The sequence below is a fragment of the Peromyscus maniculatus genome, chromosome 5 (assembly GCF_049852395.1).
Source record: "Peromyscus maniculatus bairdii isolate BWxNUB_F1_BW_parent chromosome 5, HU_Pman_BW_mat_3.1, whole genome shotgun sequence".
NCBI lineage: Eukaryota > Metazoa > Chordata > Mammalia > Rodentia > Cricetidae > Peromyscus > Peromyscus maniculatus.
Genome location: NC_134856.1, coordinates 28992501 through 29008286, shown reverse-complemented (window position 1 = coordinate 29008286; position 15786 = coordinate 28992501). Strand labels below are relative to the sequence as shown.

Sequence of the window (15786 nt, the reverse complement as noted above, 5' to 3'; positions counted from 1 at the left end):
TTTCAGTCCCAAGTTTGCAGGCGTCCTGAGTTTCAGCTGCCAGGAGTAAATCATCTACATACTGGAGGAGAGTGACATCAGGGGTGGTCTCTCGATACCCCCGAAGGTCTCGGTGTTGGGGAGTTCTTAAATCCTTGCGGAAGTCGAGTCCATGTTAGCTGCCCTGTCCTCCCTTCCTCAGGGTCTGACCATTCAAAAGCAAAGAGCTTTTGGGAATCTGGGTGGAGGGGTAGGCAGAAGAAGGCATCTTTCAAATCCAGAACAGTGTACCTACCAATTGCGCTCTGGAGGCAAGGTACTCAGGAGATTGTAGGGGTTGGGCACTGTAGGGTGAATGTCTATTACCCGGGAGTTGACTTCCCTCAGATCCTGGACCGGTCTGTAGTCATTTGTTCCTGGCTTCTTTACCGGTAGGACCGGAGTGTTCCACTCTGACTGGCATGGTTTCAGAATGCCCAGTTCCAGAAACCTCCTGATGTGGGGTTTTATGCCTTCCCGGGCTTCTCGACTGAGCGGGTATTGTCTTACACGCACCGGCACCGCAGTGGGCTTAAGGGTGACTACCACCGGAGGTTGTTCTTTAGCCAGCCCAAGGCCCCCTGTCTCTGCCCACGCATTAGGAAACCTGTGAATCCATTCCTCGTTGTTCGGGGAGACAGCAGCTACAGAGGCTTTAGCTGCTGCTCCATACAACCGATACTCCTCAGCGGCTGGGAGTTCTAATGTGAGGAGATGGAGGTCCCCCACTTTCGGGTGTGCAAATTTTAATTCTGGGCCCCGAGCGGTAAAGGAGATTTGTGCTCCCAATTTTGTCAGGAGATCTCTGCCCAAAAGCGGCGCCGGACAGTCAGGCAGGACTAGGAAGGAATGCTGTACAGTACCTTTTCCCAAGTTGACTGTTCTCTGGGTGGTCCAGGGTCTCTCTCTGCTTCCATTCGCTCCTTGAACCAGTGACTTTTGGGTAGATAGAGGCCCCAGCGGATGCTGGATGGCTGAGTAGACTGCCCCTGTGTCCACCTCAAAGTCCACTGGGGTCCCCTCCACTTCAAATGTTACCCGGAGCTCGGGGAGGGAATCCGAACCCTGACTCCCTCAGTCTTCGAGGGCAAGGACCTGTCGACCTCGCCCTTTTAACTTCTTTGGGCATTCTCTGGCCCAGTGACCTTCCTCTTTACAGTAGGCACATTGGTTTGGTCCCAGAGGAGAGCGGCCTCCCCGGCCTCCTCCTCCTCCTCCTCCTCGCCCCCGTGGCCCTGGCCCGTCTCTTACCGCGGCTGCAAGAATCCGTGTCAAATCCCGATTCTGGCGTTTTTGTCGTTGTTTCACTTTTTCCTCTCTTTCTTTTTCCAGTCGAATCTCTTTTTCTTCCGCAGTCTCTCACTTATAGTAGACCTTCTCTGCCTCTTTAACCAGATCTCTCAGGCTCAGCCCTTGCAATCCATCTAATCTCTGCAACTTCCGCCGTATATCTGTGCGGACTGTCCTATAAAGGCCATGCTTACTGCTCCCCTCAATTCCTCTGACTGTGGGTCAAAGGGGGTATACCTTCTATATGCCTCCATGAGTCTCTCAAGGAAGGCAGAGGGGGTTTCTTCAGGCCCTTGAAGAACCTCACCTCCTTAGCCAAATTAGTGGGTCTTCTGGCCGCTGCACGGAGACCCGCCATTAGAGTCTGGCGATAGAGGGACAGATGCTCCCTACCTTCTGGAGTGCTCGGGTCCCAGGTCGGACGTCTCAAGGGGAAACGCTCATCAATGAGATTGGCGAGCTGGGTTGGCCGTCCGTCTGGTCCAGGGACTAACTTCCCAGCCTCCAGGAGGATGCATTCCCTTTCTTCTGTGGTGAAAAGGACCCCCAGAAGTTGCTGGCAATCGTCCCATGTAGGCTGGTGGGAATACATGATGGACTCGAGGAGCCCAGTTAGTCGGGTGGGATCTTCAGAAAAGGGTGGGTTATTATTTTTCCAATTATATAAATCTGAGGAGGAAAACGGCCAATATTGGAGGGCAGGCATGTCTCCCCCAGCCCCATCCTCAATGGTTCCCCCAATGGGGCGCAGGGGCAGTGTGACAGCACTACTTACCTGCAGGCCCATGGCCACAGCTTCCGCGCTCTGCCATTCCCACGTATGCTTTTCAGAAATTTAACGCCAACCTTTACCAACAGTGCTATAAGGACTGCTTGCCTGTATGTCAAGAAAAGGTAAAGGTCAGATCTAGATCATGAAATGACCAACTGTCTATGCAATTAGGGGCTCTGGAGGGGGCTCAGTGTGTAAAACACTTGCTGCACAAGTGTGAGGACCTGAGTTAGAGTCACAGAAGCCAGGGAAGGCTGGCATGGTGGTGCACATCTGTAAACCCGGCGCTCCTGCAGTGAGCCGAGAGGTGGGGTAAGAGAATCCTGGGAAGACTGCAGGCCGGCGAGCCTGATGTGTGCAGAGTGACAGTTAAGAGACCCCATCTCAAATGAAAGGCGAGGACCGATACCCAAAGCTGTCCTCATTTCCACATGCACACATGGCATGGACGTGTGCCACTCACACAATAAACACATGCATATCCTATACACAAAGAGATTAAAACGTGCACCTAAAAACAGTGAAGGCCTCAATGTACCCCAGGACCCCCCACTGCTCTGCCTTCAGGGCATATTCCCAAACAAGGTCTGCTTATATGAAATATACTCACCTTGCCTCATGAATTTATTCTACTAGCTTCATAAGATGAATTTCATTATGTATTCTCAGACCTTCATCATTTGGCTCATATATCATTTTTGCTTTGAAACTATGCACAAACAATTAGATTCTAAGTTCTAACAGCTTGTAAGTAAAGGCCTGGTACTCAAGTGTATTTACATGTGTAATTACTAGGATTTGATTGTATTCTTCATTCATTCATTTAGATACAGGGTCTACCAATGGAACCCTAGTTTTTCTAGGACTTGCTATGCTGACCGACCTGGCCTTGATCTGGCAGCCTCTGCCTCCCAAGTGCTGAGATTAAAGGTATGTGCCACCATGCCTGGATAATTACTAGGACAAAAAATATTTATTTCTGGCTGTGTGTGTGCACACATGTAACATGTTGTGTGTGTGGAGGTCAGAGGCCAGCCTGCAGGAGTCATTTCTTTCCATCTACCTCGTGGGCTCTTTGATGGAACTCCAATCGTCAGGTTGGTGACAGCAAGCATCTTTTCCTGCTGGCCCATTTCACTGGCCCTATTAATTTCAGTTTTGATTTCTCTCCCTTTTTAAGCCTTACTTCTTATGATTAGTGTGGCAGGGTGCCAGAGGACAGGTTTGTGGAGTTGGTTCTCTACTTCCACCTATACAGAGGTCCTGGGGATTAAACTCAGTTCATTAGGCTTGCATAGCAAGTGCCTTTCCCCAGGGAGCTAGCCTGCCAGCCCACAGAGTATCTGCATTATAATGCCATCGAGTCCCAGAAGTCTCTGTAGCATATGATGTGTGCCTTCAACTGCTAATGATTACTTCTGGCAGTGCAATTTCATGAATTCCTTCTCCTCTGCCCTGCTGAATTGCTAAACTGGATCAGATTGTTTCTATAACTCTTAGTATCTATCCTGTCCTAACACCATGGCTAGTTTGCTGTTTGCTTTGTGACAGTGAGGACAGACAGTAGGGCAGTGGATACACCATGCAGACACTGTGATGGATCTCCAGCCCTACCCTGTGTTTTAAAGGACACTCACTGATAAACATTTCCCTGTCATTACATGTTTTCTCCCAAATTGATAGCTGTTTTAGTTATGACAGATTTTAGGTAATTTGTTCATTTTGAGACAGGGTCTCACTATGTAGCTGACTGGCCTCAAACTTGCTATGCAGACCCTGCTAGCCTTGAACTCAGAGAGAGTCACCTGCTTCTGCCTGCCCGGGGAGTGCTGGGATTAAAGGTATACACCACCACACCAACATCAAGATATTTAGGCTATCTCAAATTATCTTCATCTTTTAAATGTCACAGTGGCCATCTGACTACTTCTTTGATTGTTCAGATACAAGATAACACAAGGTGGCAGAGGCTGGTCCACAACTTGCTTTATAGAGCAGGCTGTCCTCAAACTCACAATGTGAGATTCTCTTGCCTCACCCTGAATGCTGGGTTACAGGTATGTACCACCACACATGACTAAGATTATTTGTTTTTTATCTTTTTAAAACTATTTAATATTTATTTTAATGTGCATGCATCTTAATATGTACCCTTTAGAGACTTATTTTATGCATACAAATGTTTTACCTGCATGTATACCTGTGCACAATGTGCATGCAATGCCCTTGGTGACCAGAAGAGGGCACTGGATACTCTGGAACTAGATTTCACTAAATCTCTGCAAGAGTACCAAGTGCTCTTAACACTGAGTGCTCCACTGAGTGCTCTCCAGCCCTGAACACGTTCTTAAGGTGTAGTGGTAGCAACACTTAAAATTTAGAGTCTGTTTACTTTAGTAAAGTCTGTTTACTTCAGTAAGTCTGTTTACTTTAGTAAGCCTAATTTTGGTTTTTCTGATGTGTTGTACATTCTGCTCTCAAAGAATGTGAAAATCATGGCAATCCTTTGCATTGTTCATCATAATAGAATCCGGCTTTTATATATGTATTTACACTATTAATCAACATTGTTCTTCTACTTGTTTTTTCCATTTAAGAACATCAACTGTTTTTTTTAAGACAGGGCCCAGTCTGGCCTTAAACTCTCAATTCTCCTGCCTCTACCTTCAAGTGCTAGGATTATTTGCCATGAATCACTACACTTGTTTTCTGTCATGTTGAGAATTAAACCCAGGGCTTTGTGCATACAAGGCAAACACTCTTATCAACTGAGCTATATTCCCAGTTATGTATCATAAAGATTTAAAAAAAAGCTAAAGGAAGGCCATACTTACAATGTTATAAGACTGATAATTGGTCTGATCACAGTGTACTGCAGCACTCCCAGTTTGCATCGAAAGAGCAGCATTCTGCCCAAGAAAGAGAACATAACATCTCAACTATTCAGTGGCATCAGAACATCGCAAAGCCACCTCTTCCCTCCTTCCAAGGAGTAACCGAGGAAGGTGACTTTGTTTTTACAGATCTGCGCCTTTTTGGCAGATGCCCTGTACCCCAGCCTAGCCAGGGTATCTAGAAGTTTTTCAGTCCCAAGTTTGCAGGCGTCCTGAGTTTCAGCTGCCAGGAGTAAATCATCTACATACTGGAGGAGAGTGACATCAGGGGTGGTCTCTCGATACCCCCGAAGGTCTCGGTGTTGGGGAGTTCTTAAATCCTTGCGGAAGTCGAGTCCATGTTAGCTGCCCTGTCCTCCCTTCCTCAGGGTCTGACCATTCAAAAGCAAAGAGCTTTTGGGAATCTGGGTGGAGGGGTAGGCAGAAGAAGGCATCTTTCAAATCCAGAACAGTGTACCTACCAATTGCGCTCTGGAGGCAAGGTACTCAGGAGATTGTAGGGGTTGGGCACTGTAGGGTGAATGTCTATTACCCGGGAGTTGACTTCCCTCAGATCCTGGACCGGTCTGTAGTCATTTGTTCCTGGCTTCTTTACCGGTAGGACCGGAGTGTTCCACTCTGACTGGCATGGTTTCAGAATGCCCAGTTCCAGAAACCTCCTGATGTGGGGTTTTATGCCTTCCCGGGCTTCTCGACTGAGCGGGTATTGTCTTACACGCACCGGCACCGCGGTGGGCTTAAGGGTGACTACCACCGGAGGTTGTTCTTTAGCCAGCCCAAGGCCCCCTGTCTCTGCCCACGCATTAGGAAACCTGTGAATCCATTCCTCGTTGTTCGGGGAGACAGCAGCTACAGAGGCTTTAGCTGCTGCTCCATACAACCGATACTCCTCAGCGGCTGGGAGTTCTAATGTGAGGAGATGGAGGTCCCCCACTTTCGGGTGTGCAAATTTTAATTCTGGGCCCCGAGCGGTAAAGGAGATTTGTGCTCCCAATTTTGTCAGGAGATCTCTGCCCAAAAGCGGCACCGGGCAGTCAGGCAGGACTAGGAAGGAATGCTGTACAGTACCTTTTCCCAAGTTGACTGTTCTCTGGGTGGTCCAGGGTCTCTCTCTGCTTCCATTCGCTCCTTGAACCAGTGACTTTTGGGTAGATAGAGGCCCCAGCGGATGCTGGATGGCTGAGTAGACTGCCCCTGTGTCCACCTCAAAGTCCACTGGGGTCCCCTCCACTTCAAATGTTACCCGGAGCTCGGGGAGGGAATCCGAACCCTGACTCCCTCAGTCTTCGAGGGCAAGGACCTGTCGACCTCGCCCTTTTAACTTCTTTGGGCATTCTCTGGCCCAGTGACCTTCCTCTTTACAGTAGGCACATTGGTTTGGTCCCAGAGGAGAGCGGCCTCCCCGGCCTCCTCCTCCTCCTCCTCCTCGCCCCTGTGGCCCTGGCCCGTCTCTTACCGCGGCTGCAAGAATCCGTGTCAAATCCCGATTCTGGCGTTTTTGTCGTTGTTTCACTTTTTCCTCTCTTTCTTTTTCCAGTCGAATCTCTTTTTCTTCCGCAGTCTCTCACTTATAGTAGACCTTCTCTGCCTCTTTAACCAGATCTCTCAGGCTCAGCCCTTGCAATCCATCTAATCTCTGCAACTTCCGCCGTATATCTGTGCGGACTGTCCTATAAAGGCCATGCTTACTGCTCCCCTCAATTCCTCTGACTGTGGGTCAAAGGGGGTATACCTTCTATATGCCTCCATGAGTCTCTCAAGGAAGGCAGAGGGGGTTTCTTCAGGCCCTTGAAGAACCTCACCTCCTTAGCCAAATTAGTGGGTCTTCTGGCCGCTGCACGGAGACCCGCCATTAGAGTCTGGCGATAGAGGGACAGATGCTCCCTACCTTCTGGAGTGCTCGGGTCCCAGGTCGGACGTCTCAAGGGGAAACGCTCATCAATGAGATTGGCGAGCTGGGTTGGCCGTCCGTCTGGTCCAGGGACTAACTTCCCAGCCTCCAGGAGGATGCATTCCCTTTCTTCTGTGGTGAAAAGGACCCCCAGAAGTTGCTGGCAATCGTCCCATGTAGGCTGGTGGGAATACATGATGGACTCGAGGAGCCCGGTTAGTCGGGTGGGATCTTCAGAAAAGGGTGGGTTATTATTTTTCCAATTATATAAATCTGAGGAGGAAAACGGCCAATATTGGAGGGCAGGCATGTCTCCCCCAGCCCCATCCTCAATGGTTCCCCCAATGGGGCGCAGGGGCAGTGTGACTGCCGGTGCGGCCTCATCATGAGGGCGTGCCCTCCTTTACCGGGTGCCCTGTGCCGGCCCTGAGGTGGAGACCAGAGCCGGTCTGGAGTCTGCCCCTGCTGACTCGCTCAAAAAGCTTGGCTGCATGGGAACTAGGCATGGCTTTGTGCTAGAGTGGGCTGTGAGCACTGTGGGGCCCAGATACAGCCAGCAGGTTCTGGCTGGGCTACTGTGTGGACATGGGGCAGAGCTGGCAGGAGCCAGCAGGAGCCTCAAGGAGCTCAGTGTGGGGGCTGGTGGAGAACTAACTGCCCCTCCAGGGTCACAGCTAAGGAGTGGCCTACAGGTCTGTGGGCCCAGCCAGGGCGTGGAGTCATCTTTTGTCTCCATGGTGCATGCCTTCCCCGTTCTCTTCCATGCTGTTTGGTGGGGCTCCCAAGACCTGCCCTGGGGCTAAAACCTAATCAAGGTCTGGCTCCAGGAATGGAATGTCACCAACAGTTTGTCTGTGGTACAGTGCTGATGCAAATTGAGTTATTCTTGTTATGGTATGTGCATGTATTTCTGTTCTTGTTTAAAATATTGTTAACTTTACAATATATTCTAGAGTACTGAGGGAAATCACAAGAAAGACTTTGGTAAGAGTTTCTGTTTTAAAGGAAAAGAAAAAAGTGAAATTTGTCTAGAGTAAATGTCTGAGGGATCAAAGGAACGGACTGAGGGTACATGGAAGGTTGTAGAAGGTCAGAGGGGATGTGATGTAAACTGTTTGTTATGGTTTCTTATACCTGCAAATACTGAATTTAAAAGATAGATTTTCATCTTAAGAATGGCTAATGCTTCTGCAAACTGCTTATGTGTGTATGTATACAGGTATGTGACTTGAAAATGTAAGCAAGCTTTAACTGTACGTATGTATGTGTGTAACTTGGATCCAACTGTGTGTATGTGTGCAAGTAATTATTGTTTAGAAAAACGAGCTTTAAACAGCAACCACGTGGCTCCCTCCATCTTGGCTGGTGACTTCATGGGCAGCCATGTGGCTGGTAGCCATCTTTTACTAAGGTTATAAAGATCTACTCGGGTTAACACCTAATACTTATGTCTTTACCAAGTGTTCAACAGCAAGTTTCTAGAGAATTTAAATAGATGGCAACATATGTTTATTTGATTAATATTAAAGCTGCACATCAATGCTTTTATTCACAGGAATATACCTTGCTCTGGCAGCCAAACTTTGCAACATAAAGGAATCATAGGAAACAGCTGAGGTTTGCAAATGTATGGCAGGACTAGAGTTCCAAAAAGAGTGGAACTAGTTGCAGTGGTGGAAGACATTCGAGAGATCTCAATCTTTTAAGAACAGTTTTTTACAGTTAAAAACCAATGGCTTAAAAAAATGTTTCTCCTTACCCAAGGTACATTCAGGCTTAAGAATGTTGTCTAGGGCCGGGAGGTGGTGGTGCACGCCTTTAATCCCAGCACTTGGGAGGCAGAGGCAGGCGGATCTCTGTGCGTTCGAGGCCAGCCTGGGCTACCAAGTGAGTTCCAGGAAAGGTGCAAAGCTACACAGAGAAACCCTGTCTTGAAAAACCAAAAAAAAAAAAAAAAAAAAAGAATGTTGTCTAACCTCCTTGTATTTGCTAAGTTTGTTATATTTTCAGGGTTGAGCTTGAAACAAGTAATTAGAAACAAAGTTTGTCCATTCAGATATACCTGGACAGCCCTCATACTTCAGAGATCTGCAGAATATGGCATTTAAATGTTGATCTAAAAGCTTACTATATCAGACAGGCTTCCAGATCCTAGCAGTGACCCAAGGTCTCCAAAGAAGATTACGTACGAGGCACCACAACGTCTCTGCCTGAAATATGACAACACTGACCACAGGGCAAGATGCCCCAATGCAACGCCTGCCACCAAGACACAGCCCAGACTGTGGACAAGCAGTAGGACACTGGAATTGATTGCACCCTTTTGCCTGATCAAGGTCAGTCTTCCATGTCCCTATTCCACAGGAAAAATACTCTGCCTTATGGACCTGATGGCGGAAGAAGATGGATACTGTTCTGACTGGTGCCTCCAACGCTATGGAGACCTGGGTAGGGATTCGTCCCTGTAATTTATAGGATTGGAAGCTTCTTGGTCTGCACTCAGATATAGTTTATCCTTCTCAGATCTCTGACAGTACTGATGGCCGGCTAGCTCTAACTTTGTCAGCATGGCAGCATCAGACAACCAGATCTTTCTGCAAGGCTATAGCTTTCTTGTTAGCTCACTTTTAGGAAAATGTTCTAAGATATAAAAGTTTAAGTAAGTCATAAAGGTTCAGATATGAGTCCAAAATGAGATAAGTTTCAGATTACTCTCCTGTTCTATGGTTCAGAGCTTAACATTTAGGAGTCCTGATGAGCTGGTAGAGCAATGACTACTTACTGTTCAGTCACAAGCTCAATATTTTGGATTTGTTTTAGATGTCATATTTAAATGTAACTTGTTGGGACTCAAAGGTTTGAGTCCACTTCTGCTGATACCCATTACCTGCTTTGTCTACAATATGGATTTCAGTGCAGATTGGTAATACTAATGTATCTAAAACTTTTATGTCATTTTGTAAGTAGGCCTCAAAGGATCAAAAGAGCCACAAAAACCTAGACCCATTTCACAGAGGTTGAAAGGACCCAAGATAAGTATTCCTAAAGATGGTATTTTTCCTCTCTCCTGGTCTTGGGACTACTGCTTTTCCCATTACTAAGTGTATGGACCTAAGGGTTCCAAATAAGTTCATAAATTTTAACTTCTGTTCCTAGTTTAAATTTGTCTCAACAGATTTCCATTTGGCTGGCAGTCACCTCCAGGTTTCAGTTGCTGACTCCACTGCTCCAGACGACTGTGAGCTCCGGACTTGCTAAAAGCAGACATGGATCAGCCCAGCTAATATGGTTCTTCCTTGTCCCTATGGAGTCAGGCAGCTACATGCTTCTGACAAATGCCCCCTTGCCCAGTCTTTGACTAGCTTTTCAGCCTTTTGGGGCCCCTTGACAACGGCGCCCCAATGCCAGCTCGAAGCAGTTCCAGAAGAGAATACATCACCCATGTTCCCTGTTCAGAAAAGGCTGAAATGCTGGGTCAAAATGAAACTCCCTGGCATAGAGACAAGATGGCTAACTATACATGGCCATTATTAGAGAGGGATACTTAGGAGCTAACTGTCCAAAACCCATGACTGGGTTCCATTAGGCACATGAGAAGGGGGAAATGTGAGACCAAAATGAGCCATCTTAGAAATGCTTTCACCCAAAAACTAAGGCCTAGGATTTCTCCTTTTGGGAATAGGCCATTAGTTACTGAAACCAGTCAGTTCAGATTCCAGAAACCAGGAAGTGTAAAAAGTACAGAGTCACAAGATAGTCACAAGGTAATGCCTGCCAGACTATGGAATGTCCTCTCCCTGGTTTCCAGGATAACTGATCACAGAAATGCCCCCACCTGAGGGCAGCCAATGAGAAATGGTGGCAGGCAACCACTCCCTTAGAAGTAATTTCTAGAAGTCCCTAGAAGGGAACCAATCAGAATTGTACCTGTACTAGCACCCCTAAATGATGTAACCTTGTGACTTTTCCCTTTAAAAGCTGAGCTTGCAGACAGGTGGGCACTTCCTCCAGCCTCCACTGCGTTGAATGTATTGGACAAAGTCCCTGCCTAGTCTTGTATTGCTTTTGGATATCCAGAATTAAACCTTGCTTTTGCATTCCGGCATGCTCGTCTTTGGTGGTCTCTCTGGGGGTCACGATCTGGCACAACATGAACACTTGGAACTTGTGTTAAAAAGTCTTACTAAGCCGGGCAGTGGTGGCTCACGCCTTTAATCCGAGCACTCGGGAGACAGAGCCAGGCGGATCTCTGTGAGTTCGAGGCCAGCCTGGACTACCAAGTGAGTTTCAGGAAAAGGCGCAAAGCTACACAGAGAAACCCTGTCTCAAAAAACAAAAAACAAAAAACAAACAAACAAAAAAAGTCTTACTAATCTGTACTTTCAGGAGGGGAGGATAAAATCTTTTTAGATTATGGATTAGCCTATAGAAAAATGTCTGCCGTAAATCAAAACAGTGAAGGGGAAGATGAATAGGAATCTCACTTACACAACTTTAGTAAAACATAGTTCTCTGAGCCAGGCGGTGGTGGCTCAAGCCTTTAATCCCAGCACTTGGGAGGCAGAGCCAGGTGGATCTTTGTGAGTTCGAGGCCAGCCTGGTCTACAGAGGAAGATCCAGGAAAGGCACAAAGCTACACAGAGAAACCCTGTCTTGAAAAAAACAAAAACAAACAAACAAAAAACCATAGCTCTCTGAACAGATGAAGTTAGGTTTCTTCTGTATCCCAGAATCTAATCAATATTTATATGTATAATTCAGCTGTCATTTGCTTAAAAGGGCTTATTGGGAAATGTTATCATTTTTACTATTTTCTACAGAGAAAATATTTTACTGTTTAAAATAACCCTGGACTTCTGGAATATAACCTGTTTTATGTTTAAGCTATCTGTGTATTATTTCTCCTGCAGTTATACATAAAATGTTTTTACATTTCAAAAAAGGACAAATACTATAGAATTGTATTACATGAAATATGTAGAATATACAAATTCATAGAGACAGAAAGATTAGATATTATCTCAAGATGAAGAAGAAAGGAATATAGAGCAATGATTTCTTAAGTACAGAGTTTCTATTTTGTGTGATGGAAAAGTCCCACAAATGAACACTAGTATCAGGACATAATATCATGAATAATAAATCATATCATAAATGTAGTTAATGAATACTGCGAATGTAATCAATGAATACCACAAATGTAAAAGTCCTACTTATTTAGAATTCAAAAGGTTGGCTTTCTGACACCACATTCTGTGCACTCAAAGCTTTTAGCTGTATAGGTTTGCAGAGCAAACAAATGGCAAATGGGATCATAAGGTCTTTCTAAATCAAGGGAGCAAGCAAACGTGTCTCAATTAGACACGTGAATATATATAGCCTATATCGTCATTTTCTGAAATCAAACACTATCCTACCTTCTTTACCTAGATGAGTTGATCTGCACGGAGGCATTTTTGTTTCATGGCTCTCTTAGGTACAGTAACTAAAACTTAAAACGTAACTTTGGCTCTCACAAAGGATTAGAGGGAGGTTTTTTTGCTAATGTGAAGAATGAGTTTTGTCTTCAACTATGAGGAGAATGCTCTTTGGAGGTGGAGGGTTTTTTTTGCCTTTACTTTTCTCACATATGTTGGGCTGTTGAGTGCCCTTGTGTAAGTAAACACATAAGCATACATCCTGAATGGTCTCATTTACATGACATGAGTGTGTGCACATGTGTGGAAGTGAGTGCTCTGTACGTTCCTTGCTGTGAATGGAGTCCACCAGGCTCAGCTAGTGCAAGCAGTACCTGTTTATGTAACATCTTCCCTTTGTAGATAAGGGTTGAATTTGACTCCTCCTCCCCCTCCCCTCTCTCTTCCTCCCCCTCCCCCCTCTCCCCCTTCCCCTCCCCCCCCCTCCTCCTCCTCCTCCTCTGTTTTTGAGACAGGCTTTCTCTCTGAGTCTACTTGTCTTGTTTCTGTAGGAAATGTGAGTGAATAGGCGCTCCCCGACTGGCAGTGCTGCTGTGGGAAGCTGTGGAACTTTCGGAAGTGGAACCTGGCTGGCGGAAGTAGGGTGCTTGGGGGCATGCCTTGAGGGTTACACTTCTTCCCAGTCTGTGTCTCCTCCCTCTGCTTCTTGATGTTCTTCCCGAGTTCATGGAGTCCAGCAGCCATGGAACCCTCAGAAACTGTGAGCCAAAAGCTTTCTTCATGGTAAGTCTTTCTGCATCAGGATTTTGTTGCAGTCATGAAGAAAGAATATCTTGTACAGTATACATTCTGCTGTGTACTTTCCATGTTCCTCTCCTGGAAAAAAAGGAAAAGAGGGGAACACTGGCTTGTGTTTTCCTTTCCAACTTGGTCGTTTCCTGGAACCATCTCTAGGTCAGGATAAGAATCAGGCAGAGCTTTCAATGCTCCCACATTCTCAGAGTTGTCCCCAGGAAGAAAGACTTGAGGGACACAGTGTCTTGCTTGCTTGTAATTTTTTTGCCGTCATAATAAAAACCATAGACTTAGTGGCTTAAGTGTTTGTTCATTTTATTTCCTTGTTGAAGAAGTCAGAAATCTAGGGCAATGGGTCTCAGAGGGCTGAATACAAAAGGCTGGCAGCACTGTGTTATTTTCTGGATGCTTTAGGGGAGAATTCCTCTTCTTGTTCACTGGAGTCATTGTTAGAACCCTGTTCCTTTCTGGACAGTAGCTGCAGACAGTTCAAAGCTTTCAGAGAATGCACACACTGTAAGTAAACTGGTTGCAATTCGGTGGGTTTAGTCCTGGGTTTTGGTACCAACAATGTAAATAAATTGGTTGCAACAACTCTGGGGAAAGGTGTCCTGACTACCTGGGGAGTCAGGCAACACCTGGAGCTGCTTAGAACAGCTCTGATGGCGGAACTGCAAAGAAGCAGCCTAACCCAGGAAGGGAAATTTTTCTGACTTCTCGGGATAGTCAGGCCTGGAACTGCTTTCAGCAGGGAAGGATATCTTCACTGTTCTGGGAAGTCAAGGTATACCTGGTGTGATTGGGGGATGGTCTCCACGCAGTATATAGCAATCCTGCCCCTCTCTGGGAGAGCTGCTTCCTTTGCTTCACTCTGCACAAAGGGAAACCCCCTGCAGAAATGTAGCAATCTCCTCCTGCTCAGGAGAAAAGTGTTACTTTTCAGCTCTCTCTTGATCTGTCCACTGAGGGACTCAACAAAGATCTTCTGTTCAGCTCCTCCTTGCTCTGCTCTTTCAGCTCTCCTTTGTTTTGTCCACTGAGGGACGTCTCAGCAAGGATCTTCTCTATGCCAGTGAATGAAGATCTTCACAGGCAAAGCTCTTTCGAGAAAGAGATTTATTTGGGAGCTGGAGAGATGGCTCAGAGGTTAAGAGCACTGGGTGCTCTTCCAGAAGTCCTGAGTTCAATTCCCAGCAACCACATGGTGGCTCACAACCATCTATAATGGGATCTGCTGCCCTCTTCTGGCATGCAGGCAGGATACTGTACACATATAATAAATAAATAAGTCTAAAAAAAAAGATTTATTTGGCAAGGAGGAGTCCAGGAGAACTAGCTGCCTCTACCAGAGTGGAGAGAGCAGCCTTTTTTCTAACTGACCAGGCATGGCAGTTTACATAGGAAATCTTAGGGGTGGAGTCAACCAGGGGTTAACCTGGGGCCCAGGGTTCTACTGTCCTGCTCTGTGATTGGTTGGTTACACAAGTTAGTTGTCCAGGGGCAGAGATGGCTCTGATCTGACTGAGCCAAACTGTTTCTTTCTGCCCTGATCTGAGCCATCTTTCCCTGGTTCTGGGCTCCAGGGTCAGGGTGGGTTTCTTTAGCCAGCCCCTTTTCCCTACACATACTTCTTCTTGTGAAGAGGCCTAACTTAACATCAGTGCAGCCATGACAGGCTGCAGACTAACAACACTGCGACTAGGCCTCACCATTACAATAACCAGGAAAAGCCACAAACTGTGCCCTGCAGGAGACCAATCAGGATTGAGACAAACAAGTACTAGATGCTCCAGAACATTAAGGAGAGCTCACATCACTTGTATATCATTTCCTTTATTATTAACATTGTTGCTAATTTCCTTGTAGCAATGCCAGTACCAATCCCTGATTGACAAGACTTCTGAGCCCCACTCCTGCCCAATCAGGAGTTCAACACCCATCTGAGTCTGGAATTACCCCCCCCCATCCTTTACTCCTTAAAATCCCTGCCATAACTGAGCTCAGGGCTCTCCTTGATCCAACTGCTGTGTTGGAACAGACAGAGAGCCCAAGCTCGAGCTCGCAATAAAGGCTCTTTGCTTTTGTTTATGAACTCAGGCTCCTGGTGGTCTCTGGGGGGCTCATGACGCAGGCATAACACTTGCTATTGATCTCTCCTCTCCAACTTTGAAGCCAGCAACAGGAGATACTTATTCTCCTTCCATCTTAATACTTTTTTGTTTTTATTTTTGAGACAGGGTCTCATTATGTGGGTCCTGGATATACTGAAACTCACCACATAGACCAGGCTGCCCCTGAACTCATGGACATCTACCTGAACAGTCTTAAGCAGGCCCCTTTGACACAGGGCCTCTGTTATGCTTCTAGGGTTGCTCAGAGGTTCACCATGACCCTAAACAAACTTTAATAAACAGAGGCTTTTTATTTAGTTACTGGTGCCCAAGAGTACTCCTCAAGATGCAGCCCCTAGCCACATCAGCCCAAGGCTTATAAAGGCAAAACCCACAAGATGACATGTGGTCAGGCTCTAATTTTAACATATATATCTTATAGTTGCCCTAGTCATCTTTGTTAGCAGAGTAAGCAAGTTTGATTACAAAAGCAGAAATAGCAGTTAGTCATATGACCAGCTAGAACAGTCAAGACCAGTCAATTTAAGAATAGGCTTGGCTGGGAGGCAGTGGTGGGTGCACCTTTAATCTCAGCACT

The 15786-nt window shown here is 46.3% G+C and overlaps 1 protein-coding gene and 1 long non-coding RNA gene across 8 annotated transcripts in view; one reads left to right on the top strand and one right to left on the bottom strand.

Moving 5' to 3' along the window:
- Window positions 1–12784: 12784 nt before the first annotated feature.
- Window positions 12785–15786, bottom strand: part of LOC143273118 (rho GTPase-activating protein 10-like) — a 48886-nt gene continuing 45884 nt past the window's right edge. For 2 of the 7 annotated variants that reach the window (XM_076571484.1, XM_076571490.1), the window contains exons 12-13: window positions 13868–13948; window positions 12785–13158 (exon numbers count right to left, since the gene is read on the bottom strand). In XM_076571484.1, coding sequence (XP_076427599.1) covers window positions 13081–13158; window positions 13868–13948 — 159 coding nt within the window. In that variant the 3' untranslated portion in view covers window positions 12785–13080. Of the gene's footprint in view, window positions 13159–13375; window positions 13603–13867; window positions 13949–15786 lie in introns of those variants that run through there. The other 5 variants (XM_076571486.1, XM_076571489.1, XM_076571485.1 and 2 more) reach the window with 4 other exon arrangements.
- LOC143273127 (uncharacterized) lies at window positions 13450–15169 on the top strand. Its single transcript, XR_013051043.1, has 2 exons — window positions 13450–13593; window positions 14944–15169. It is a non-coding gene; the product is annotated as an uncharacterized LOC143273127 (long non-coding RNA).